This window comes from Peromyscus californicus, unplaced genomic scaffold, assembly GCF_007827085.1.
Source record: "Peromyscus californicus insignis strain IS unplaced genomic scaffold, ASM782708v3 Scaffold_15__1_contigs__length_86483966, whole genome shotgun sequence".
NCBI classification, from domain to species: Eukaryota; Metazoa; Chordata; class Mammalia; order Rodentia; family Cricetidae; genus Peromyscus; species Peromyscus californicus.
In genome coordinates, this window is record NW_026294447.1 from 64,531,779 (window position 1) to 64,559,761 (window position 27,983).

At 43.1% G+C, this 27,983-nt stretch overlaps 1 protein-coding gene across 8 annotated transcripts in view; it reads right to left on the bottom strand.

Moving 5' to 3' along the window:
- The window catches only part of Dync2i1 (dynein 2 intermediate chain 1), a 120,714-nt gene that overhangs the window by 41,152 nt on the left and 51,579 nt on the right, over window positions 1-27,983 (bottom strand). For 5 of the 8 annotated variants that reach the window (XM_052739170.1, XM_052739169.1, XM_052739176.1 and 2 more), the window contains one exon: window positions 852-26,780. The exons of the other annotated variants lie outside the window; for them this stretch is intronic. In XM_052739170.1, the coding sequence (XP_052595130.1) occupies window positions 26,612-26,780 (169 nt within the window). In that variant the 3' untranslated portion in view covers window positions 852-26,611. Of the gene's footprint in view, window positions 1-851; window positions 26,781-27,983 lie in introns of those variants that run through there. 8 annotated transcript variants of the gene reach the window in all.

Below are 27,983 nucleotides of genomic sequence, written 5' to 3' on the forward strand. Positions count from 1 at the left end.
TGAACATAGATGCAAAAATACTCAATAAAATAATTGCAAACCAAATCCAAGAACACATCAAAAAGATCATCCACCATGGTCAAGTAGGCTTCATCCCAGAGATGCAGGATGGTTCAACATAAGAAAATCTATCAATGTAATCTACCACATAAACAAACTGAAAGAAAAAAAACCACAGGATAATCTCATTAGATGTTGAAAAGGCCTTTGACAAAAGTCAACACTCCTTCATGATAAAAGTCCTGGAGAGCCGGGCGGTGGTGGCGCACGCCTTTAATCCCAGCACTCGGGAGGCAGAGCCAGTCGGATCTCTGTGAGTTCGAGGCCAGCCTGGACTACCAAGTGAGTTCCAGGAAAGGCGCAAAGCTACACAGAGAAACCCTGTCTCGAAAAACCAAAATAAAATAAAATACATAAAAAAAAGTCCTGGAGATATTAGGGATACATAATCTCTCTAGGGCAGTAGTTTCTCAACATTCCTAATGTTGCAACCCTTTAATACACTTCCTCATATTGTAGTGACCCACAACCACAAAATAATTTTGTTGCTACCTCATAACTGTAGTTTTGCTACTGTTAGGAATTGTAATGTAAATATCTGATATGAGACCCCTCAAGGGTTCATGACCCACAGGTTAAGAACCACTGTTCAAGGGGCATACATGAACATACTAAAGGCAGTTTAGAGCAAGCCCATAGCCAATATCAACTTAAATGGAGAGAAACTCAAAAAAATTGCAATAAAATCCAGAACAAGACAAGATTGTCCACTCTCTCCAAATCTATTCAATATAGTACTTGAAGTTCTAGCTAGAATAATAAGACAACTGAATGAGATCAAAAAGATAAAATTGGAAAAAAGAAGTCAAAGTATATTTATTTGCAGATGATATGATAGTATACATCATTTACTCTAAAAATTTCACTAGGAAACTCCTACAGCTGATAACCACTTTCAACAAAGTAGCTGGATACAAAATTAACTCACAAAATTCAGTAGCCCTCCTATATACAAATGACAAAGGGACTAAGAAAGAAATTAGGGAAATGGTATCTTTCACAATAGCCTCAAATAATATAAAATATATTTTGTGGTAACTCTAACCCAGCAAGTGAAAGTCTTGTATGGAAAAAAAAAATCAAGTCTTTGAAGAAGATATCAGAAGATGGAAATATCTCCCTTGCTCATGAATTGGTAGGATTAACATAGTAAAAATGGCCGCCCTACCAAAAGCAATATACAGATTAAATGCAATCTCCATCAAAATTTCAACACAATTATTCCCTGGTCTTGAAAAGACAATTTTCAGCTTCACATAGAAACCAACAAAAACTCAGGACAGCTAAAACAATCCTGAATAATAAAGGAACTGCTAGAGCTAGAACGATCCTTGAATTCAAGTTGAACTAAAAAGTAATAAAAACAGCATGGTATTGGCACAAAAATAGACATGTTGACCTGTAATTGTTTATTGGTTTGTTTTTTACTCTTTAGGGGCCCACCACCCAGCTCCCAAATAAATACACAGAAACTTGTTCTTACTTACGAACACCTGGCCTTAGCTTGGCTTATTTCTATCCAGCTTTTCTTAACTTAAATTATCCCATCTCTCTTTTGCCTCTGGGCCTTTACCTTTCTCTATTCTATACACTTCCCTTTCCTTCTGGTTGTGTGGCTGGTGGCTGGGCTCTGGCATCCTCCTCTCCTTCTTCCTTTCTTGTTCCACCCTCTTCAGGTTTTTCTCCTTCTATTTATTCTCTCTGCCTGGCAGCCCCACCTATCCATCTCCTGACTTGCTATTGGCTGTTCAGCTCTTTATTAGACCATTAGGTGTTTTAAGCAGGCAACGTAACACAGCTTTACAGAGTTAAACTGCTGTGGGATGGTCTGTATGTCAAATGCTTTGATTGGTCAATAAATAAAACACTGAATAGCCAGTGGCCAGGCAGGAAGTATAGGCAGGACTAACAAAGAGGAGAATTGAGAGAACAGGAAGGCAGAAGGAGAGTCACTGCCAGCCACCACCATGACAAGCAGCATGTGAAGACGCCGGTAAGCCACGAGCCATGTGGCAAGGTATAGATTTATAGAAATGGATTAATTTAAGATATAAGAACAGTTAGCAAGAAGCCTGCCACGGCCATACAGTTTGTAACCAGTATAAGTCTCTGTGTTTACTTGGTTGGGTCTGAGTGGCTGTGGGACTGGCAGGTGAGAGAGATTTGTCCTGACTGTGGGCCAGGCAGGAAAACTCTAGCTACATTAAACAAATGCAACATAAAATAATGCACCACATCTTTGCAACATTAAATATTCCATTTTCCCCTTTTTTTGTCTAAATAAAAATGAAAGGTTTTAACTTCAACATAATAAAACTACATACAACAAAAATAGTTATTAAATAAGAATTACATTTACAATATTCAGTCCATTTGTATTTGGCAAGTTCAGGAAAATATTCCATTATATATCTTACCTTAATGATTTCAAAGGTTTACATGTAATTTACTTCCTATCATAACTAATGGAAACTATAACTCTTAACTATTTAGTCTAACTCCATCAAAGACCCCAGAAGGATATAATATTACAACAGAGAGATCTGGCTGCCTGGACAGTCACCCAAAGTTCCTCTGCAACATTGGGCATCCATCTTCAGCCTACAGGCCTAGAATATCTGTCAGACTTTTCAGTAAAGCAGGAAATTTGAAGGACTGCCCCATCTTATATTGATAAAGTTCATCAGTCGTTTTCCTCTGTGTCCTGCAGAATGTCTGGCAGACTCTTCTGTGAAGCAGGAATCTGGAAGGACTGTCCTACCTTGACAAAGTTCCACAGTCTTTCTCCAGACCCACTTGTGCAGTCTGAACAGCACAGTCAGCAGTCAAGGCAAGAGCAGTTTCTTGCCCAAATAGCTAGCTTTTGCCACAATGAAAGCAAGCTCCATATGGAGTTTCTTCGATGCTCATCATCTTCTCTGAAGTAAATTGGTGCTGCTAGAAGCAGATGTGTCTCATTGTCTTGAAAAACCTCAGGTTATTAAATATCTTGAAAGCCATATTCTGTATGTCTTGGAAGTGTTTAAAAATAATGTCTAAATTATACCTGTTTAGCCTTGAAAACATACCTAGTGGTACTAGAAGTTTGATTACTAGAGATTAACTACTAACCACATTTCATAATTTATATATTGCATTTTTAAATGAGCTGGTAAGCACAATACCCCAAACAAGAGTAGAAACATATATACAGTGTAACAAAAATAACTTTAAATTTGTATCAATATACCAAAATCCATGCCAATGCCAAATATCTGAGATTAATAGGTATCTTTTTATCCTATATTCCTATATTTCCCTAAATGATAACAAATATCCATAACCCACCAAATAACCAACAACCACTCACCCCATCTCTTGGGAATGTGGGCATCATCTTCACTAGACTGCTTCCAGTTGTCTGTGGGCAAAGGCATCTTAGGGGAGAAAATTGAGATAATGGCCAAGTCTTGTGAAGACCAGCTATAACTTTTGTTGATACATATCACCTATTAAGATTCAGGAAGTCTCCCTGATCAAATCTGATCCAATAGCAACCCTGAAGGAACCCATAGCCTCTTGTTTCCTGTGGAAATAAAAGCAAAACCTCTTCTCCAAAGCAATGCAATTTTAGTTCCATTTTAAAGTTAAGGCATTCTTAAAATATCTAGGCTGGTTTATTTCATCAGTCCTCTTTCAATCCCATGTCTCTTAGCAGCTGTCATTTGCTTACCCAGCAATCAAAATATTCAAAATCAACACAATACTATATAGGATCCAGACTCCCTGTATATTTTCTATTGGTGTGCAGCTTTTTTCTTTTATATTACTTTTACTCTCTCTTTAAAGACTTCATTATTTTTAAACTATTTCTTTCTATGACTATCTATACCCTTTTTCTTTTCTTTCTTAAGCCTCAAGCATTTTTAAATACACTGGAACCTGTTTAGAGGTTTTTTTCCATCTGGACCTCTTTACTATGTATCTCTAGTCTTTCTTGACTGCATGAGCCTTTAAACTGCTAAGCAGCACAGCTAGGAAGCTAGGACCTCTGCTGTGGCATTGGCGGCTGGCTCTGCCCACTTTTCAGGTCTGCAAAAGCCAAGCCACTTGCAGGCCTGTCAGAGGTGCATTTGACCAGAAACTGCCCTCAACCCCCAGCTCTGAAATGCTAGTACCCTGCACTGTGGGAGGCATTTTTTACTTAGTTTTTTGTTTCTACTTAGCATGAAAAAGGCTGTTTAAGTGCTCTGCTGTACAGCAGGATTTCTTAAAGGAGCTGTATCTTTTTTTTTAAGCTGTCTCAGGCCCTATGTGGAAATCTGGACCAACATTGGAACACCAAAAGATGTAGTTGTTGTTTTTTACTCTTTGGGGGCCCAACACCCAAATAAATACATGGAGACTTGTTCTTACTTATGAATTCCTGGCCTTAGCTTGACTTATTTCTATCCAGCTTTTCTTAAATTAAATTATCCCATCTACCTTTTGCCTCTGGGCTTTTACCTTTCTCTATTCTATATACCTCTCTTTCCTTCTTACTCCTGGTCTGGCTGGTGGCTGGCCTCTGGAATCCTCCTCTCTTTCTCCTTTTCTTGCTCTTCCTTCTCTTTCTTCTCCTTCTATTTATTCTCTCTGCCTAGCAGCCCCTGCCTAGTTATTGGCCATCCAGCTCTTTATTAGACCAAGCAGGCAAATACAGCTTCACAGAGTTAAACAAATGCAACATAAAAGAATGCAACATATCTTTGCACCATTAAACAAATATTCCACAGCATAAACAAATGTAACACATCTCAAACTAATGTTCCACAAAACTGACCAATGGAATCCAATTGAACACTCAGACATTGTAGACTGAAGTTTCTTGGTCCCACTCGGTCCCACTGGGACCCGCCTGAGCAGCAGCCATTTTTATAAAATAATCACTCAGAGGCTTAATATTAATCACAAACTGTTTGATCTATGGCTCAGGCTTATTGCTAGCTAGCTATTACATCTTAAATGAACCCATTTCTACTCATCTACGTATCCCCATGTGTCTCATGGCTTTACCTGTGTTCTATTACATCTTGCTCCCCTTGCAGCTAACGGTATCTCCCCGACTCTGCCTTTCTTCTCCCTTTATCTCTCTTGGATTTTCCTCCTGGCTATAACCTGTGTTGCCATAGTCCAAAACAGCTTCTTTATTATCCAATAGTAGCAACACATATTCACAGCGTACAGAAAGACCATCACACAGCAAGACATAAATCCACACACCTATGGACATCTGATTTTTGACAAGGAAGCCAGAAATACACACTGGGAAAAAAAGACAGCATCTTCAACAAATGGTGCTAGACAAACTGGATGGCTGCATGTAGAATAATCCAAAATGATCCATAGTTATCACCCTGCACAAAATTCAATTCCAAATGGATGAAAGACCTCAACATAAAACCAGATACACTGAACCCAATAAAAGAAAAGCCTTGAACTCATCAGCACAGGAGAAAACTTTCTGAACAAATCACCATTAGCATAAGCACTAAGAACAACAATTAATAAGTGGGACCTTATGAAACTGAGATGCTTCTGCACAGAAAAGGACACTGTCCTTTGGACAAAGTGACAGGCTACAGAACGGGAAAAGATTTTTACCAACTACACATCTGATAGAGAACTAATATCCAAAATATATAAAGAACTCAACAAAGTCCATAACAAGAAATCAAATAGCCCAGTTAAAAACTGGGATACAGATCTAAAGAGAGAATTCTCAAGAGAGGAAACTCAAATGGCTAAGAAACACAGAAAAGTTCAGCTCCTTAGCCAACAGGGAAATGCAAACCTAAACTACTTTGAGATTTCATCTTATACCTACCAGAATGGCTAGGATCAACAACAAAAGTGACAGGTCATGCTGTTGACGATGTGGAATAAGTGGAACATTCCTCTATTGCTGGTGAGAGTGCAAACTTGTACAGCCACTAAGGAAATCAGTGGTGGCAGTTCCTTGGGAAGATGAGAATTGATATAACTCAAGACCCAGCTACTCCACTGTAGCATGAATCTTAACAGTTCTTATTAATAAGATCAAACCCAGGGCCAGTTATTGGGGTGAATACTGGAAGATCAGAGAGACAGAACGAGCCACAGCTAACCTCACCTGGCCAACTTCTCAGCTGGTTCTATTTTCTCAGACTGGAAGCTTCTGTGTCCTCATCCCAATGGCTCTCAGCTGAACTGCTGCTCGAAAGCCTGAAGCTTAACCAGCTAAAAGCTTAACCAGCCAAATGCCTCTAGTTTCTGGTCTCCACGCCTTATATATCTTTCTTCTTTCTACCACCACTCCCTGGGATTAAAGGCTCACTTTCTGGGATTAAAGGCATGAGTCACCATGCTTGGCTGTATCCTTGAACACATGGATTTCTGCCTCTGGAATGCTAGGATTAAAGGCGTGTGCTACCACTGCCTATCCTTTATGTTTAATATTGTGGCTGCTCTGTCTCTGACCCCAGATGAATTTATTAGCATGCACAATATTTGGGGGAATACAATACCACACTCCACTCTTGGGCATATACCCAAAGGATCCTTCCCCCTACTACAATGACACTTGCTCAACCATTTCCTTGATGCTCCATTCATAATAATCAAACATTGGAAACAACAGAAGACTGGGTAAAGAAAATGTGGTACATTTATACCAATGGAGTATTTATAACAATGGATTATTACTCTGCCATTTAAAAAATGCCATCATGAAATTTGCAGGCAAATGAATGGAACTAGAAAAAAGCATCCTGAGTGAGGTATCTCAAACCCAGAAGTACAAATATGGTATGTATTCACTTGTATGCAAATATTAGCTGTTAAGTCAATGATAACCAAGCTATAGTTCATAGTACCACAGAGGATAGTTATAGAGCACAGGACTAAAGGGAACACTTAGGAAAGGAAAATGGAATAGATAATATGGATGAGGCAGAGGTGCAATGCGAGGATCAAGTGGTGTGGGGGAGATGGAATTGTGGGAGGAAATATGGGGAGATACAACTAAAATTAAGGGGTATTTGAGGAGTAGTATGGAAACCTAATACAACAGAAACTTCCTAAAATATACACATATGAAGACCATCTAAATGAGATCACCAAACAATGGAGGAAGACAGTCCCAACTGGCCATCTCTTGTCACCTAACAAAACTTCCAGTACCAGAACTAGGTTACAACTCATTGAGTTGTTGGCCAAAGAGGCTCCATTGAAATTCCCCCAAACAACCTATACTGTTGCCAAGACTATAGGTGGCTCTCCACAAACAGACAGCAGGGTCCCATTGCTGAAGACACCTACACAACTCATTGAACATGGAGATGTCCAGCTGGTGCCTGCATAGAGTCTCCATTCCAATGCTCTAGCATCTTTGGTATAGAAAAGGTACTCAATGCTACCACAAGATAAATGCAAACACTAAGTCAGCCACAAACTCTTTATCTACAATGGTGTAATGTTTGCAAGGTAACTAGGGCAATGGTGGCACAAAGCCTGTGGGAGGAACCAACTAATAACTAATTTGACTTAAGGCCCACTCCACAAGATGACACTGCTTGGGTGATCAAGAACCTGAGACTAGATAGCGCAGGGAACATGTGTAAAATCAAATAATATTGGCCTAAAAAAAAGGAGAAAAAAAACTCTAATGATATTCTGCTATACTCATAGATCAGTGCCTTGTTCGGCCATCATCAGAAAAGCTTCCTCCTGCAGCAGATGAACAAATACAGAGACCCACAGCCAGACATTATTCAGAGAGTGAGATACTTTAGAGTACTCAGCCCTAGATGGGATGTCTCCATTAAATCCCTCCCCTCGGAGCTCAGGGAACCCTGCTGAGGAGGAGGCAGAAAGAGCGTAAGAATCAAAGGGGACAGAGGACACTAAGAAAACCAGGCCTTCTACGTAGACATGAGCAAAGCTCATATGAACTCAGAGACTGAGCATGGTAGAGCTTTCATGAGTCTGCATCAGGTCCTCAGCATATATATTATGGCTTCCAGTTTTGTGGGGGGTTTTGGGATTCCTTGAGTGTGTAAACAAATGGGTCTCTGATTCTTTTTTTTTTTTTTTTTTGGTTTTTTGAGACAGGGTTTCTCTGTGTAGCTTTGCGCCTTTCCTGGGACTCACTTGGTAGCCCAGGCTGGCCTCGAACTCACAGAGATCCGCCTGCCTCTGCCTCCCGAGTGCTGGGATTAAAGGTGTGCGCCATCACTGCCCGGCTGGGTCTCTGATTCTTATGCCTTCTCTTGGGCTCTTTCCTTCTGTTGCTAACTTCAATGTGATAGTTTTTGTTTTATCTTATATTTTATTTTGTTGTATCTAAAAATGAGCAAATGAATGAAATGAATGAATGAAAACCTAGCCACTAGGGCAAAGGTTTAACAACTGAACTGTCATTTATACTACTGGGAGACAGAAAATTAGTTTTCTTCAATGGATGACACTGGGTAGGTATATCAACCACTCCAGGAGAGGCTTCATGTTCAAGAGTAGTTGAACAACATATGATGGTCTCCACAGTTATTTTGTGTGCTTTTATGTGGTTACAGTTTGGTGTTTTGTTTTCTGTTTGAGTGTTTATTTGTTTTCTTAGTTGGTGGGGGGTTGTTGTTGTATTGGGTTTTTTTTTTAAGGTTTATTTATTTTGTATATAGTGTTCTGCCTGCATGCCAGAAGAGGGTGCCAGTTCTCATTACAGATGGTTGTGAGCCACCATGTGGTTGCTGGGAATTGAACTCAGGACCTCTGTAAGAACAGCCAGTGCTCTTAACCGCTGAGCCATCTCTCCAGCCCATGTATTGGGTTTTTGTTTATTGAGAAAAAAAAAACTTAAAGTTGGGAGGGAGGGAGGGGAATGAATCTGGAAGGACTTGGGGGAAGGGAAGAGTATGATCAAAAATATATTTTTATATGGTTGTCCTGGATCTCACTTTGTAGAATAGGCTGGTCTTGAACTCACAGAGATCTGCCTGCTTCTGCCACCTGAGTGCTGGGATTAAAGGTGTGTCCACCACCACCTGGCTCTACCACATCTTTTTCTCTTCCATTTTCTTTTCCTTTCTTTCTAGAGCCTTCTACCCAGGTGTTCATAAATAGTCCATGTACTTAAGGTCTTTGAGATATCTCCAAGGTTAGACCTGGGTTCCACTCATGTCTCCAGTATTATCAAGAAAAAGCTGATCAGTTCTCTGTGGAACCATCTCACCTGGATATGATCAGAGGAACCCAGACCAGCACATCTGCTTCTGAAGGGCAGTGAGCACGAGCAACACTGTCGGCCTGGAATGAAAGCCCTGCTGCTGCCCTTAGCACTACACAGACATTCCATTCAGAGAAGAGCCTACAAGCAAAATCTGCGTGAGCCAAGCACAAGCGATGGGCTTGTTTGCCTTTGTCACGTACTTATATGAGTTGGGAGGTCTGGGAGACACACCGAGCTAACTGTGCCTAGCAGTGGAGTCCTGGCTAGCTTTAGTTAACTTGACACAAGCTTGAGTTATCTGAAAGGAGGGAACCTCAATTGAGAAAACGCCTCCATAAGATCCACTGTAAGAAATTTTCTTAATCAGTGGTCAATGGAGGAGGGCCCAGCCCATTGTAGGTGGGACCATCCCTAGGCTAGTGATCCTGAGTTCTGTTAAGAAAGTAGGCTGAGCAAGTCATGATGAGCAAGCCAATAAGCAGTACCCCTCCACGGCCTCTGCATCAGCTCCTGCTTCCAGGTTCCTGCCCTGCTTGAGTGTCTTCCCTCACTGCTTTAGATAAATTGATATATTGGACTGTAAGCAAATAAACCCTTTCCTCCCCAACTTATTTTGGTCATGGTGTTTCATCTCAGCAATAGTAATCCTAACTAAGACAAGCTGCTAGGGGGCTCATGAATAGACATCTCTTTTCTCTATAATGGGGAAGGAAAAAGCCACTTCCTACAGTAATGAAATGATCCAGTAGGTGCCACCATGGGCTTCTATGCATCACTGGAAAGAAATCATTGCCATTCTGAGGCCAGAGGAGAATTCAGAGAACCCTAATCCCCCAGTTATTTTCATCTGTATCCAGTGCTCTCGGTCTTGGCTGGTGAGCAGGCTGTAGAGCTTTTGCATGCTCCTGGGCTTGCTTTGTCCTAGATTATGCACTGCTGGAGGACAAGGGAGCTGTGATGTCACCTCACATAAACCAGATACATGTTGGGGCCTCCATGCACAATTCCACAGCACATGATAAAGTGCTGAGCACAAGGATGAACCCAATGAAGGGAGTGAGCCTGCCCTTGTTGGCAAGATTGAATTCTGAAAGCATTTTCAGGAATTTTGTTTTTGAATACTTACAGAAAAAAGCAAGGGAAGGTAGTAGCCCCCTCTACTTAATTCCTACACAGTTGGAAAGTTGGGTGTATTTAAACATCCCAAGCACTTGAGCTATCTAGTGTGTGAAGTTCAGATGCAGACAAGAGCAGAACATACCACACACCACGAACAGACCCCAGATAGCACTAGGCATGCCATGGTCCAGGGCCAGCAGTTCTTAGCCAGCAGGCAGGGATGCACAGAATGGAATTCTAACCAGGAATCAGCAGACCATGAGAAACAAACACATTTTTGAGCTGTCAGTCAGCAAGAGGCTGGGACCCAAGACTCCAGGTGAGACAACGCAAAGTAACATGGTACCAGTGAGGCAGGTACAGAGCGGTCTAGTCCTGCTTCTCAGCCCCAGTACTGATGTCCTGACATTTCTGGAATTGAAGTACAGCTTGGGATCAAAACAGCAGAAGCATGGGGAGGGGGTGGCACTCGTGGACAGGCATGTGGGACACAGTACCAAAAACAAAGCAGGCTTGGAGTGGGCCCTCTGCTGGGCTAAGCTTGGGTGCTCTGCATTTGGGCTGCCACACAGGGAAGCACGGCTACTGAACAGTCTGAAAGCATCTTCAGTCTGAAGCACTCAATTAAAGGCAGGTTTTATGCAATGATTTGCTGTCTGGGTACACAGTATAACTACAGAAAGTAGACACTTCTCAATTTCTCAACAAATCTCAAAATATGCCAAAAAATTTTTAGAATGAAAAGGGTTGTATGACAAGTTAATATGAGAGACAATGTCTTTGCCATGGAACAGCTGTGAGAGCTGACGGCTACCCAAGATGCTTCATTCCCTGTAGTAACTACAGAAACCACTACTTGTAAGGACCTGTACCAACAACTCCTGGGGCTGATGATGCTTACCTTGGTGCTCTGTTCTCTGAATACCAAGGTCAGGATTTTCAGGAACAACCTCCAGAAGGCATTAAGACCACAGAAAAATGTTCTCTGAAAACAAGAACTCAGAATCCCTCCCAGGACAAGCCGAGATCTTTCTGGGGGGAATGTTGAGGCCTGGTCTGGGGTGGCTGTGGATATCAGGTTTGGGGAAAAGGAGGACAAAAGGAATCATTCACCTCTGACAGCACGGGGCAAGGTGCTGATGGAACACACTGAGGAGAGCCATGAACAGCCCAGGACATTGTTGGAATCACTAGATACCTGAGAGAGGCAGACTGCTGCGGGACGTGCAGGCAAATGAGAGCTACAGTTCATGGCTTAACATCCAGCAAGCCACATACAGAAAGGAGAAACAGAAGCTGAGATGTGTGCAGTATGATGTGAATGTCTTACATGCAACATCTGGATGGGGAGGTGTCCCCACATCTGGGCTCCTTCATGTCATGGAGAGTAATGTTTTGAAAGTATTACTATAGTGCTGCTTTTCCTGGAAAAGCTAATATGAAATTAGTGATGAACCCACAGTGCAGGGTAGAGGAAATCTGTTCATCCATGGAATGCTGGGTAACAAGAGACTCCAGACAGCATTGGCAGCAAATACAGGGACTCCATTTGGAGGGATGGCAGCAGAGGCTGTGTCTGAAGTAGCATGGTGAGTCTGACAGCATGAGAAAATATACCCTGATAGACACACATATCAGACATGGGCTGGAGTGGTTGTGCTGGGATCCCATGCAGACCAGCAACACTGAGGTTTTCTCTGTAGAGCAGTGGTTCTCAAACTTTCTAATGCTGCAGCCCCTTAATACAGTGCCTCATGTTGTGGTGACCCCCAACCATAACATTATTTTCATTGCTATTTCATAACTGTAATTTTGCTACTGTTATGAATTATAATGTAAATATCTTATATGCAGGACATCTGATATGTGGCCCCTGAGACAGGGTGGCTCAACCCCCAAAGAGTTTGTGACCCACATGTCGAGAACTGCTGCTGTAGCTGTTTCTGGTTTTCAGGTTTTGTTTGGGAATTACCTGGAAGATGTTGTTAATCTTCAATAAAATGAAAGTTCTATATCCCTGATATATGAGAACAAAACAAAATAAAAAGTTGCATATGCCCAGTATTTATCTCAGAATGTAGGACATATACTTCTTGTAACAGGAGGCAGGCACACTGTGTGCAAAGTCCTATCAACCATCAAGAACCACTGACAAAGGGTCACTTAGGAATCTCATGGCACAGGCCAAATTTGACAAGCTGAGTATGAATGTGGTCGATTCCAATTTCACTAAAACATTCCCAAGAAGGTTTGGTGGTAATACTCACCATGCCTGCTGAAGCCTCCCAAGGCCCCTAGGCGACACCAGACTTAGGACCTTCCATGCATGTTTATTTCCATGTCTGACCTTCAACCTCCAGTGAGCCAGCCCTCTGCTTGTGGCGTCTCAAGGGATAGTGTTTAGACTGCAATCACAGCAGACTTCATAGGTCACCAGCTCCAGCGGGATTCGGGCAGGGTGTGGGAGACCTGTGGGGAACTCAAGGCTGTGTCCCATGGAAACTATTCAAACGTTTATAAAACATTGCAAAGGTCAAACAAAATACTTCTGTAGGCAGGTCCTCTGATTTATGCTGGAGTTGGCTTACCCACCCACACCACAAGGCCAGCATAATTCTTACCCGTCTTTGGTTCCCCAACTCTCAGCTCAGTACCTGCTCATAGCAGATTCAAGAAAAATGTTTAGCACACAAGGCTGAGAAAGAAGCGGGTTATTATGGCACAGCGGAGAATACAATGTTCATTCCTGCAGCACTCGGTGAACACCCTTCTGTGTCAGGGCCAACTAACCCAACCGGATGTGGGTGTGAAGGAAGTACTAGCCAGGCTTAACAGTGAGGCTGGGACAGGCTAGGTAAATCCACACAAAGTCATTACTGTTGGGGAGCCACTTCAAGTCCCACTGCTTCAAGAGAGACTGAGTATCTGGGACACAGTGTGGGCAGTTGTGCCAGGGAGTTTAAGGAAAAAAATGAATCATCAGGACATATGCAATGAGGTCCCTGATAATATTTAATGGCCTTTTCCCCACAAAAATGAAAGAAGAGACATTCCAAATCACCTTTTCCAAAGTATGCTCTAAACAGGACCCCACAAAACAACTCTTGAGTCTTATTCTCGGTTCTTATCCTGTCTTCCAAGATCAACCCCCAAATATCAGCCAATCCAGCACTTACTGTCTCTTTAGAATGAAGACCTTAGTGTCTGCAGCTCAGAATACCCAGCGTCATGTGAGGAAAGAGATGACTTTCAGAAAATGTGATGCAGGCATGGGCAGAGGCTCTCTTCAGACCATGTAAAGAAGGGACCAATATCCCAAAAAGATCAGAATGTCTTAACAATAGCAAATTGAACAAATCTATCAACAGATTTGCTATACAAATACACTACATTGATTTTATTTTTACAGATGTATGTATATTTATATATTTAAAAAATACTAAAATGTAATAATATGAAGCATATTTCTCCTCTATGGTAAGACTGTATTTTTCTTTCATTTTTTTATTATCTACAATGATCCAATTATCTCCATTGTGCAACTATTAACGCTTACAATTTGAAAAAATAAGCATAACTTAAAAGAATATTATAGTGTCCTGATTTTAATAAGCTCTTAATGCATAAGAGTTTATACTTAAGTTCAAGTAAAAATATGAGCATGTTTATTTATTTTATAGCTTTAGATAATGCTATCATGTTGGGGAAAATGCTTATTCTAACCACCGTGAGAAAGTAATTCAGAGAAGCAGAGGGGTCAGTTCAATGAAGCATTTCCTGAGGACTGAGCCAGGCGAGGTCAGACACAGCGGTGCTCAGCACTGCCCCGAGTTGACCCAGGCCTGGAGGTATGTCCCACATCCCACCTGAGGACGGAAGGCCCTGCAGGACCAGCAGCAGTGGGAACACTGAAGGTAATGGCCTCCTGGAATCGGGGTCTGGACTCAGCCTGGGAGTCCTGAGAGGGGAGCTGGAGGGATGAGGGCCAGAATGTGCTGCTTGCTGGTTCAAACACTGCTGAAGAAGATCCTGCTGGCTGATGGCGCCAATTTAGCATTATACAGGTGGAAACTGCTTCTTTAGAACAAGGCTCAGGGTTTACAAATCTTGTTTTAGCTATTTAAAAGGCCCCCTCTCATCCCCGTGGGAAAAAATTTAAGGCATCTAAGAAAAATCAACTTATATGGATTAAAGACTTAAAAGTAAGATCTGAAACTATGAAGCCACTAGGAAAGGACACTGGGGAAATGTTTCAGGTCGATGGAGTGGGCACAGATTTTCTGGATAAGAGCCCAGGAAGCAAGAGCAGAAATAGACACAGGATTACATCAAACCAAAACGCTTCCTTACTGCAAAACAAACCATCAACAGAGCGAAACCTGTGGGGTGGGAAGAAACTTGTAAACTAGTCACCCAACAAGGAATTAGCTTCCAGCGTACATCCAGAGCTCAAACGGAGCTCGCACAACAGCAGTAAGATAGTGATGATGACCCTATTAAAACGGCAACAGACTTAAGTAGACAGTTCTCAAAAGAAAATATACAGGGATGGCCCATGGATATATTTAAAAAGAAACGACTGCACTTGTCATCAGGGAAATGAAATCAAAACCACAATGAGATGTCGCCCCAATCTAGTTAGGATGACTACTATCAAAAAGACGGGACAGTGAGAACGGGAGCCAGATACAAGCTGGCAGCCATCTACATTCCCATCTCCAGCATCCAAAAACACGGAAGTTCCTTCAAGATTCCCTGAAAGCTATCTGCACATCTTTGTGTTCCTGAGATGCTAGTTTCCCAGGTGTGGACCAGGTGCTGTTGACTAAGATGTTCACCAGTGGAGCAGCGTGGGAGGAGAAGAAGCCGCCCTGGACCCCCTTTTACCCAGTGTCAGCGCCCCCTGCCGCTGCTCTGCTGTGTGTGCTTTCTTGTGGACAACAGCTGTCCCTGTGGCGGTGGCTGGAATGAGTTATAAGGAGCCCAGGAAGAAACATCTGGCCTCATTTACGGATGTCCTGCCCACTACATGTTACCACTCACAGGCTTCCCATACAGACACATGGGACTCCATGGGTGCCATGAATGGACAGCAGTGTTTCTGGTCCTCCCAAGTCATCGGTGCCCTGGAAATGCAGACAGGTGATTTTTTGAGGCATTTGATAGCCTCACGTTTGATAGCACAGTGTCGAACCCTAGAGTCAGCACCCACTCCCTGGAAACACATCATCCAGGGACTGGACACTACAGCGAGCAGCCACTGACACACCATCCTTCAGAGAACAGTGTGAATTGGAACGTGAACAAAATACAGGCGCTAAAAGGTGCATTTCCGGCTTTCAATGAGCAGTGCAGCAAAGTTCGGGAAAGTGCCATGCTCAGAGGAAGATAGCCTGTATATAATCCGGTTTTCTAGATGGCACAGCAGTGAATGGATAGCTTTTGAAATCAAACACATCACCTTAAGAAACAATCCACAAATGGGCTCAAAGGGTGACTAAATGACTTCTACCCACGCGGAGTTTACAAAGCTGGTAAGACAGAGATGTGCCCACAATTCATCGGTTAGGTTTAGACAGAATAACCAGGGATACCACACAGTCTGGGCAGGAAGATGGAGGTGGGTAGATTCTGACTGGATGAGGGAAACCGTCATACAGGCACAACATTCCATCTGTCCCATCTGCTGAGAATGATACAAAAGGCTGCTCCGTGAAAGCCCTCCAGAGGCCTAAAGGCCTCACCTTGAGGTCAGACTCAAGGCCGCGTTCTTGGGCTGCATGCTGCCTCAGACTCCTGAGATTTCCAAAGTCACAGTGTGATTACTTTGTGCTATTTTACTTTTCCCCAAATATCTGTTAAATTTTTTAAATAGAAAATTACAAGTAGTTAGACATAGAAACTAAATTATGTTCAAGCAACTCAGTCTATTCAGAGAGAGAGAGAGAGAGACAGACAGACAGACAGACAGACATTTGGAAAGCCAAACACAGAAAAGAAAAAAATTCTTACCAGAGCAGCACTGTGATTATAGTCAGGACCTATTCACACACTGGAGAAACACTCCCAAGTACAGGCTCCTCACATGCTGCACCAGGCTAAGGCTGAGGGTCAGCCCCCAGAAGTTTCTCTCTGAAGCTCAAATAAATAATATATGAGAGATAGAGTAACAGATATATAACTAAGTGATAAGAGATATACGATATAGATAATTGACAAGTGACAAGCACTTAGTCATATGATAGATGGATATGCACAGGACAAGCAGACAATGGATAAGGCTACAGAATGATCATTATGGACAGACAAATGGTGGTTAGATGATAATAGTAGATGGACAGATAAAAACAGAGCCTGAAGCTCTTTGCCCTGGCTACAACTGAGAACCATCATGACACTCTGAAAACAGACTGAGGAAGTGGTGTGGGTGACCCTACCACAGCATTTTTGAAGATAGCATCAGTACTTTAATTTGCAGCCTAGGGTTGGAAATCAGGCTGTAAGCATATACATAACATTAAAATATATGTGTGACCAGAAAAGGCTTGGTCCCTGGTGACACTTGTGGAGGGCTGGAAGCATTCTAAACAGATCACTTCTTATCTTAAACCTGACATTGCCCAGGGCCTCCCTCAAGTTTTCCCACAGGCCATGGGTGTGGGTGAGCTTTTAGGAGGAGCTGAACAGGCAAGGCCTGGACTGTCAAGGGTGGCCTCCAGGAGCAGAGTGTATAGTCCACATCTCTCTGCAGTGCTCAGCAAACTGCTCTGGGGCTACCAGTGCCATTGCCCAGGATGCCTTCCTGAAGTTGAGTTCAAAAGCTGGCAAGCTGGGTGAGTGCTGGCTAAAAGCCCCACTAACGAAGCAGCTTCGTTAGTCATTAGCCCCCAGTGATCACCGATGTGTGCCTGTCAGGCTCCTGGACTGAGCAAGTGACTACGGTGTGCATCCTTCACAGCAGAGAGCAGGGCTACGGACCCTGCAGAGCATGCCTTGGCTTCCTCCTGGTCCTTCGGCAGAGACACTTTCCTGAGCTGCACAGCAGTGCTGCTATGCAGTTACTGTGATGAGGATCCTGCTGGAGACTTTAAACAAAAACTGGTGTCTATAAAAGTTTGCTCTGGTCCATTCTGACCTTGATGGTTTATAAAAAAAAAAAAAAGAAAGAAAGAAAGAAAGAAAGAAAGAAAGAAAGAAAGAAAGAAAGAAAGAAAGAAAGAAAGAAAGAAATAGGGCTGGCAAGATGGCTCAGTGAGTAAAGGCACTTGCTGCCAAGACTGACAACTTAAGTTTGATGCCCAGATCCTACACAGTGGAGAGGACTGACTCTTAGAACTGCCTTCCATATATGTGCTATGGCATGCACACTTGCACATACTTAGGTGTACACATACACACCACCTACACAAATAGATGCAAAAGTAGTTTTAGTTATAAAAGATTTATTTCTCACCCCTGGACGTGTGACGTCCAAGTTGAATGCTAGCTGGGGAAGGCTGTCCTCATAATCTCAGAGTCTAATTAAAGCTGCCCCACATGCACATGGGTGTGGGGCCAGCCACTGGTGCATAGTGTACCTACCAGGTGTCATACCCTTAAAGAAAACTGACTTTCCCTCTCCTAGCTGCTGGGGATGTTGTGAATGTGTTGCTCTGACTGATAAATAAAAATGCTGATTGGCCAGTAGTCAGGCAGGAAGTATAGGCAGGACAAGCAGAGATGAGAATTCTGGGAAGAGGAAGGCTGAGTGAGAAGACACCAGCCTGCCATCCAGGGAGCAGCATGTAAAGGCAACAGGTAAAGCCACAGAACATGGGGCGACATATAGATTAACAGAAATGGGTTAATTTAAGATGTCAAGAGCTAGTCAATAGTTAGCCTGAGCTAATGGCCAAGCCATTTTAATTAATATGAGCTTCTGAGTGATTATTTTATAAGTGGGCTGCAGAACTGTGGGGCCCAAGTAGGACCAGGAAAACTCCAACTGCACCCAGCAGCCATCAACTGTCAACAGTTCCTCAGCTAGGAGTCAGGGCTTGTGAGTCCCTCCATTCTCAATGCTCAAATGTTCAGTAGCGTGATACTGTGCAAGTGTTGTGGAGGTAACCACGGCCTTTGTGAGTCCACAAGAGGAGTGGTCTCATCATCTCCCAGTCCTCTCCAACCGCAGGCTCTTAGTCTTTCTGCCTCTTCTTCTGTAATGTTCCCTGAGCCTTGGGGGAAGGAAGGAGGTGTGGTGTAGATGTCCCGTTTACGGGTGAAGGGTTGAAGCTTTCTAAAGAGACATTTGTGCTCCCCTTTCAGCTGTCCAGACTACTGCGACAATGATCCTCCAGGCACTGGCATCTCATGCTGGGAAAAAGAAAAGAATGCAGCCGGATTCCAGCCAGAGGAGGAACTCGTCTCCCAAGAAGAGATTTCACAAAGTTCTGACAACTTGTCACACCATCCCTTGCAGGAGATTTGGGAACTGAGACAACGATGGGTCAGTGATGGGTGAAACCACACCACGCACATATATATATATGTATACACACACACACACACACACACACACACATATATATATATATATATGTCATTTATTTATCTTGACATTTAAGCCTCACGTAGGACCACAAAGACGGATTTGGGAGGTCACTGTACCTCTTTCTTGGTTCCTTTTCTCAGTGTGGCACCATTGAATAAATTTCCTTTTCATTATCATGTTAATTGAGACCTACCAAAGACAGGTAGCCAGGTCTGCTTGTTAGGGCTGCCAGGGCCCAGGCTCTGACCCTAACAATGCTGATAACAAGCACAGCTCCCTGAAATGTGGAAGTTCTTTTTGGAAGTTCCTTTTTAGGGTTTCCTTGGGACCGCCTAGGACTCATTTCTGCTATAATGTGTTTATCCGGGTGCTCATCTCCCCATTCTCACAGCTCCTCTCCTGGAAGCAGCAGCACACAGGATGAGTCCTGCTCACTGCCCACTTCATCACAGCCTCACTTTCCTTAAAGCCCCATGTTGGCACATGACCACTCGTGATGTGTCTCTCCTTGTCCAGTGGGTATTCATTGTGACTCAGTGAATCTCAGCTGCCTTCGGACACCCAGTACTGCTAGAACAGTTTCGAAGAAGGAGGAGGAGGAGGAGGAGGAGGAGGAGGAGGAGGAGGAGGAGGAGGAGGAGGAGAAGAAGAAGAAGAAGAAGAAGAAGAAGAAGAAGAAGAAGAAGAAGAAGAAGAAGAAGAAGAAGAAGCTGTGCCAGAAGTAGGCATTTCAGCTATTTGATGCATATAAAAAAAAACTTTTAAAAAAATGATTTATCCTCTTCGATAAATGTGGAGAATCCTCTCCTTGAATATATGCAGGATTGTATTACTGTGAGAGTTTTCACGTCTATTGCTTCTTGTGTTTGGAATCAAGCATCCAGGCCCCCACTGGGGTTAGTGGACCTGAGGTGGAGACTAGCCAGAGCTCAGATTGATGCTGCTGCCCCCATGTGACTCATGTGCCACACTGCATGCTGCTTCTACGAATGCATTAACCGGCTGTTTGCTGGTTTCTTCCTTATGAACACAGAGGGAACTTCTGGGTGTGGAGCTACCTCTAAGTTCCCTTAGGATAAGCTCACTGAGGCCCAGGGACACGTGCCTTGAGTCATCAGTGTGCTGAGACTACCCAGGCCAAAGCCTTGGAGAGACAGCATCTGCAGACTGGGTGCCCTGCTGGATGCCTCTTTAGATCTGAGGTGTCCACAGAAGCTAGTGAGAACAGGAGCTGCTGGGCAGGGGAAGGGACTGTACCAGGACCTTCAGTCCATCTCCTCAGGACATTAGTGATACCATGCAGCTGGCGGGGTGGGAGGAATTGATATCGGAAGGGGAAGGGGTCCAGAGATTGTTCCTCCAAGACTGGCCTGACCAAACAATGGAGCCCCAGCCCTACCAAGAAACCTGTGCTTCAAACAAGGGCACACCGAGGTGCTAAGCAGAATGTTGAAAGTCTCACAAACCAACACCCTGAACCCTAGATGTCATGGGAAGAATCTGAAGCAAGTCCCAGCCAGACCTGACAAAGACCCCTTCAATAGAGCCTCTCCCCCTACCAGGAAAGCTCAGCAGGAAGAAAGGCACAACTGTGTTGGAGGAGGGGTAATGAAAAAAGTGATACTGTAAACCCTAGGAAATCCACTAAAAACTTTTAAGAGCTGTCAGTGGTAGGTACATCAACATAACACACAAAGTGGAATTACAATAAACACAACTTACTCAAGGCAAAAAAAAATAAAAGAAACACCATTACACCAATTCTGAAATATTCTTTTATTCTTATCCCTCCCCTGGCATTTAGTGTTCCATCAGGCTCCTGGGGATCCTGGCCCTTCTTCCAGCAACTTAGCCCTTTCCTAATAGGGCCTCACAGCCTGCTTTCTCCTTAGTCAGGTGACTCCAGCATCCTCTACGGCTGACTCTGTTAACCTGTTTTAACATCACAATAACCAGAATACTATACAGAAACTAGGAGTGGAACAACTTCAGAGGAGACTGACTTTGTCATCATTTCTGAGGGCTCAGGCCATGGTGTCAGGGAGAGTGTGTGACTCAGTGGAGCAGTTCCCATCATGGAGGGACAGGAAGCCGAGAGAAGGTAATGCTGACCCTCATCTGCCTCTAGGGTCTCAACCCTGGGGACAATGTGGCCCATATTCCAGGGTAAGCCTTCCCCTCAGTTAATCCTCTCTGAACTGCACCCACAAACACAATCCAAGGTGCTCTTCCATTTCCTAGGTGACTCTAAATCCAGTGAGGATTAAACATGGCAAAGAACGCCATGTTGAGTCGACCTCATGCCTGGGTTTGCTGCTCCCTCACTGTCATCTTTCCACTCTGAAGGAGGAGCTGCACACTTCCAGCCAGGGGGAGACTCTCTGATAGGGCACCACAGGCTAGAGTGGTTACCTTCGGTCCTTCACTGTCCCTGTTACCGAGGCCAAGACGGGCCACTGCAAGGAAGTGCAGAGGGAAAGACACACCATGGCTGTCTTCCCTAGAGGGAAGAAGGCGGACAAACAGCTTGGCCCATTTTCCTTTCTCTGTGATGACTGCATTTCTGTATAACTCACAGAATATTCAGCTGTGAAGCTTGAAAAGGAAACACTCTGTGAGACTGTGGAGTGGAGGCCACACAGATTGAGTGACAGGGAAAAGCACGCTATCGAGGATCAACACCAGGCAGGAAACAGTCTCCCAATCCTGTCTGTACTCAGCGCATGACTCTGGTCACATATAATGTGCCACCTCAAAGGCAGTACCTCAAAACCACACAGTCTTCCAGAGGGGCACACAGCCACTAGAGTGCTGGCCCTCCTTCTTACTGTCTTTTCTGTCCATCATACCTTCTCCTGTGATACAAGCCAGCCTGAACAGCCCTAAAGGACAACAACAACAAAAAAAAAAAAAAAAAAAAAAAAAAAACCTAAAGGTTCATCTTCATCTATCCGCATGGTTTTGCATTAAAAATAATCCTCACACACTGCTATGCTTGGGCCATACAACTCAAAAGCACAGCAACCAGGAATCAATCCAGATCCAGCAGAGTCAGCGAAGGATGGAGGTGACTGTCATCCACTGCAATTATCTAAGACTCACAGACACTGAGATCCGGATGAGTCCAAAGAAAGAGGAACGCTGATTCTAACTTTAAGAAAGAAACCTATAAACAGCATCTATCTTAAACATTCTAGACAAATGACTGAGCCCAGTGTCTCAACTCATGCTCATCTGTAACTGAGTCATGAGTTTTATGAAGCTGCAGAAAGGAGATTCCAGCCCTTTGTTTAACACAGCTTGGCTAAGCACACACGTACACAGTGGCACTGTGCCAGTCACATCAACACGACCTCTATCACACATTCTCGCTTCCTGCCAAGAAGTGGCTGCCACTGTGTTCCTCCATCTCTGCAGTTCGTTCCCGTTGCTTCCTGTGATTCCGTGACCAGTATGACAAAGGACCAGCCAACTACAGCAGTCCCTGACTGGGTCAGCATGTGCAAGCTACATGTGTGTGTACGTGTGCATGCCTGCATGTGTGTCTTATTGTGTATGACCTGTACAAGTACACACTGAGACAAGCTGACTTTGGAGAATGGCTCCCTCCTTCTTTAAACTCAAGCATGTTGTTAAAAGGAAAATGCAAACTCCCTGTATCATGCCAGAAGAAAAGAGCCATCTTCTGCTATGGGACAGGAGAAAAGCCAAATTAACTAAGGGACTATTCTATTACTAATCTCAACTCTTTGATTCTATTCTGACTCTTTAAACTTTTTTTAAAGTATGAATTTTATATCAAAATTTACAAGATTAATATATATATATACATTTTAAACTTTGTTAAGATATGAATGGTCATATAGAGTACTAACTAATTCTAGAAAGAAAAAAGGCTTCAATTAGCTGCATATATATGTCTTTGTGTTTGAGTCTCTTATCAGTTTTCTGCAGGAATTCACGGCCAGGCCTAACATCAACTGAAGTCTCCAGGAAGAAGATGGGGCCCCACAACAACAACAATCCCACGCGGACAATAATAACATCACTAAGCTGACAAACATCATCTACAGATCAGCTTTGAACTACAAAGTGCTCAGAGCAATTTTGAGAGGGCTAGCTGAGATGATCCAGTCTCAAAGACTACTTGAATAAGGATTTGAGATAAACCCTGAACTTTGGCATTATACACAGACTGGATAACGAAGGATATAGTTACCTTTCCTAGAATTTGACAATTAACCTAAAATTTTTCTTTTCAGGATAAAGATACCTTCGCCCATATCCAACAGGAAGCAATTTTAAGAATACGACGCCCACATTCCCAAAGAGGTGGTGTGGGGCGGGTGGTTTTGTTTTTTTGTTTGTTTTTTTTTTTTTTTTTTTGGTCTTTTAATGGTTTTTGGGTCTGGAATAATTTTCATTGATTAGGGGGGTTGGTTACAAGTTGTTGTCAGGGGTTAGGGATTTAGCTCAGTGGTAGAGCGCTTGCCTAGCAAGCACAAGGCCCTGGGTTCGGTCCTCAGCTCCGGAAAATTAAAAAAAAAAAAAAAAAGAAAAGAAAAATGTAAATACTTTACATTGGATTGGATTGTTTTATACTGTATACAAATTATATATATTGAAATTGATATTGTTAGAAAATGTTATATGTATATTTCTAATTGTACTTATACCGTTCATTTAACAATGTAATGCAGTTTTCTGAACCTTGAATATTATTACCAACTATTAGGATATAAAGAAATGAAAGTTAGTAGTTAGACATTATAATAGAACTTGTAGTCATATTAGGTATGTTTTCAAGATTCAGCAGATATATTTTAGATAGACAGGTCATCTTCAAACCCTTCAGAGATCTACAGAATATGGCATTTAAAATGTTTTAATAACTTAGAAAATTTTTCTTTTTTGTTATGACTATGAGACATGTTGGCTCCTGGCAGTACCAATCTACTTCAAAGAAAATATGGGCATTGAAGAAACTGCAATTGGAGTTAACTTTCATTGTGGCAAAAGTTAGCCACTGGACAACAAAGTATTCTCAAATCAACTGTTGACAAACAGAACAGACAGGACACGAAACAAAGGACTACTGATTCTTGCCAAAACAAGTGTAGTTATGGCTTTATCAAAAGGCATCTTCTGAGGCCAGGACAATATGGCACCATCCCTGAAGTGGCCTTCGCAATCCGGAAAAGGTACAGTGCCCTTTTCTTCGAAGGCAGCTGAACAGGCAGTGGGCCGATGGCTTCTGATGTGCAATGAAACAGCAGCTGAAACAGTTATTCTTGAAGAGGAACTAAGCTCACGCCTCTCAATAGTAGACTGGCATTTGATAGAGGGATGTGGAGAAGAATGGGATGCTGAGATGAAGCCATATATACACAGCCAAGAAGAATGGACAGCTGAATTCAAAAACCATCAACAATTTCCAGAATTTAAAATCCTGAATCATGACATGACACTAGTGGAATTCAGGTGTTTCTGGTACATGGACTGCTCTCACCCAATGTGAGGTTGAACTGTTGACCTTGTGTACATCCTACTTCACAAATGAGTCTGTCAGATATGCTAAGCCTATAGGCTGAAGATGATGCCCCAGCATTGCGGAGAAACCTCAGGTGACCATCCAGGCAGCTAGCTGTTTATGTCAACTCACAATTTTTTGGAAGTTGCTTGCATGTACTTCCTGTTTTTATTTTTGTTAGCTAATATTATTTCCTTCTTGGGTCTCTGGGGGAGTTGAAGATTAGTTAGTTATAGTCGAAGATTAATTAGGATAGAAAGTGAATTAGATACATTTTGGACTTACCAAAATAGGATAGATAATGGAATTATTTTCTCTGAATTTGTCAAATACAAATGGACTAGACATTGTTTAGGTATTTATTACTTGTATATATTGTATATAGTTATTGTACTTTTGTATATAGTTTTTCTTATGCTAGTTATAAGCTTTTTCCTTTTTTCTTTTTATTAAAATAGAAAAGGGGAAATATGGTCATATTTTATTTGTACTGAAATGTGATTTTATGTGCATGTTAATAAATAAAGTTGCCTGGGGGTCAGAGCTAATAGCAAGCCATAGCAGAGCTGGGCGTTCATGGCGCACGCCTTTAATCCCAGCACTTGATAGTCAGAGCTAGGTAGATCTCTGTGTGTTCAGGGATACAGCCAGCATTGGAGACACATGCCTTTAATCTCAATACCAACCATAGAAGACCTGGAGGTCTATACAGACAGGCAGTGATGAGGCGGTCATGTGGTTGGGTTTACAACCAATGAGAAGGCAGATTTATAAAGACTTTAACACAGGAAGTAGCTCTCTTTCGGAGAGGTAGGACCACCGCAGGAGGAAGGGTAAGGTTTTAGCTCTTAGCTCTGACCTCTTGGCTTTCTTCTTTGCATTGGTTCTGTGTTTCTTATTTAATAAGATGGTTGGTTACATCTACAGATCTGAACTCTTACAATTGACAGATGGGACAGACTAGTCTGAACTATTCTGTCATTTTCACGATAAACAAATGGTCTGTGAGTCAACAGGATGAAAAAGGAGGCAACGACGAACGATGGGCTGCTGGGGTAGTCACACAGACACGGAAAGGGAAAGTCAGACGTACAGCTGCACTGCACCAGAGCAGTAAGGGTCTGTCCTCACAGGCTCAGATGCAGGCAGCACAGTTGTCCAGCTGCCTTCCGGGCCCAGAGCATTCCGGTTCAGGCTGGGAAAGTGCAGAAAGAGTTTAAATGTGCTGCCTGCTTTCCCTACAGATCTGTTGGCAAGAAGCAGGGAGTTTTCCCATGAACTCACCCTCAGACTCATGTGGTTTTGACATGTGTGGCCTTGCAATCCACAAGCTGGGACTTGGACCAAAAGGCAATGGTATTAGGAGATGGTGCCTGTGGGGAGGACGAGCGCTCCTGAGTGGATAGTGCTGCTGTAGCAGAGGGGAAGGGGGCAGAGTAACACTCTCTCTGTCCTTTGCCTTCTGCCACGTAAAGACATGGCTGCATGGTGACATCTTGGAGGCAGAACTTTAAATTTCTAGCCTCTCCAACTATGAGAAACCAGTTTCTGGGATTTACAAATTGTTACAACAGCACAAATAAATTCATGTGTATTCACTTGTATTATTTCTATATGAAGAAGGTTTTCATGCTGAAGCATGCTGTAAAGCGCATCTGACTCGATTCTATGAGTGTCATTCAAATCACACTAAAAGCTGGTGTTCAAAAAACTTGTAAAAACAGAAGGCTGGTGGAGGTCATCTCCAAAGTGAGCAATTTTTGTTTTTACTTTAGATATATGTTCATCATTTTATGCATGGCTAAGAAAATAGTCCATAAAAGTACATTTTCATGGTGGGCTGTTTAAAATCCAGTAAAAAATGTGACAGTATTTTTAAATTGTTCCAAAAATAACTGGAAATACTCTTAGAAGAGCCTTTTGGACATCACTTGGTATTTCCTTTGAAGTTTAGTATATACTAAAATGTTCATTGTTTCCATTAAAAATAGTGATTTATTTCCTGGGAATACCAAAGTACCGTTCTTCTAAAACAAATTATGTACAGAATATACATACTCTATGTACACAAATGCACATGAACACAGAGTCAAGGGATCCATCCTGTAATCAAGTCTTATGTACTCATCATTCTCCTGACACTAAATCTTCATTTCTGAAGAAGTACATGCAGCTGGCTGTGCTCATCTGCCGCTGGGATGGTCCACCGCCTCTTCAGGTACTGGATGTCGACTGTGCCAGAGGCCCTGGCCAACACCAGGGCCACAAAGCTACCACTGACCTTCTCGGGGTCCCCCATGATGGTCATGGCCACCAGCCTACGGGTGAGAGAGAACATGAACTGGGAGGTCAGCATACAAGTGCGTCACTTTCTGTACCCGAGTCTCAAAATGTCTACATTCAAGGGAAGAGTGAAATAGAAGAGGAACTAAAAAATGTTAAAACAAAATACTAGAACAAAAATAAATATAGAAAATCTGTTGAAAACCAATTTCTGCATCTCAGGGATCTGTTGACTGGCAGATCCATGAAGACAGCTCAAAGGATGCCTGTCTGCAGACACCTCCCAACACCCCACAGAAGGGTGACAGACCCCATCTGACGTTCCTCCCTGCTTCGGGAGTCAATACCTTCCAACAGTGGGGCCTTCAAACTGCCTCAGCAGGCCCTCCCAACCACAAAGGCAGTGGGATGATCCCCAGTGTGGGGGTTTCCCAGTATCTCAGGCCACCAATCTCAACCACAGTTGAGTAACTGCCGAGGCCCACAATCTGCTCTCCAGCTGAGGCCTGTCCCTGGGCTTCAGACCCTCAACCTCCTGTGAGCAGCACTATGGTGATATATTGTGCACCCCACTAAAACTTATCTGGGGATCAGAGGACAGAGCCAGCCACTAGATTAGACATAGAGGCCAGGCAGTGATGGCACACACCCTTAATCCGAACACTCAGGAGTGATAGGATCTCTGCGAGTTCAAGGCCACACTGGGAACAGAGCCAGGTGTGGTGGCACACACCTTTAATCCCAGCACTTGAGATCTCATGCCTTTGCTACCAAGTATTTGGGAGGCACATATGCCTTTAATCCCAGCACTAGGAAGGAAGGAAGAGGGCAGGACACAGAAAGGTATGTAAGGCATGAGTAAACAGGAAGTCTTGCTCTTGAAACTGAGGATTCTGTAGAGGTAAGAACTTGTGGCTGGCTTGCTCTGCTTCTCTGATCTTTCAGCTTTCACCCCAATGTCTGGCTCTGGATTTTCTATTTATAAGACTGTAGTGGTATTTGCTCCACCTATGACCTTGGGCTATATGGCTCAAAGGAGGTGGTGCCTCCTGCTGTTGTACATGACCTCTTGGGTGGAGCAAATGCCACTACATAAGATCTTTTAGCAATTTGTGTCACACAGCACCCATCCCATCATGTGTTCTAGTAAGAAACCGGGGCCTTCTTGACACCCTGGGAGCCCTCTCCATGCCACTGTCCCTACCATGCTGAAGGCATGTCTCCAATTCTACCCTTAC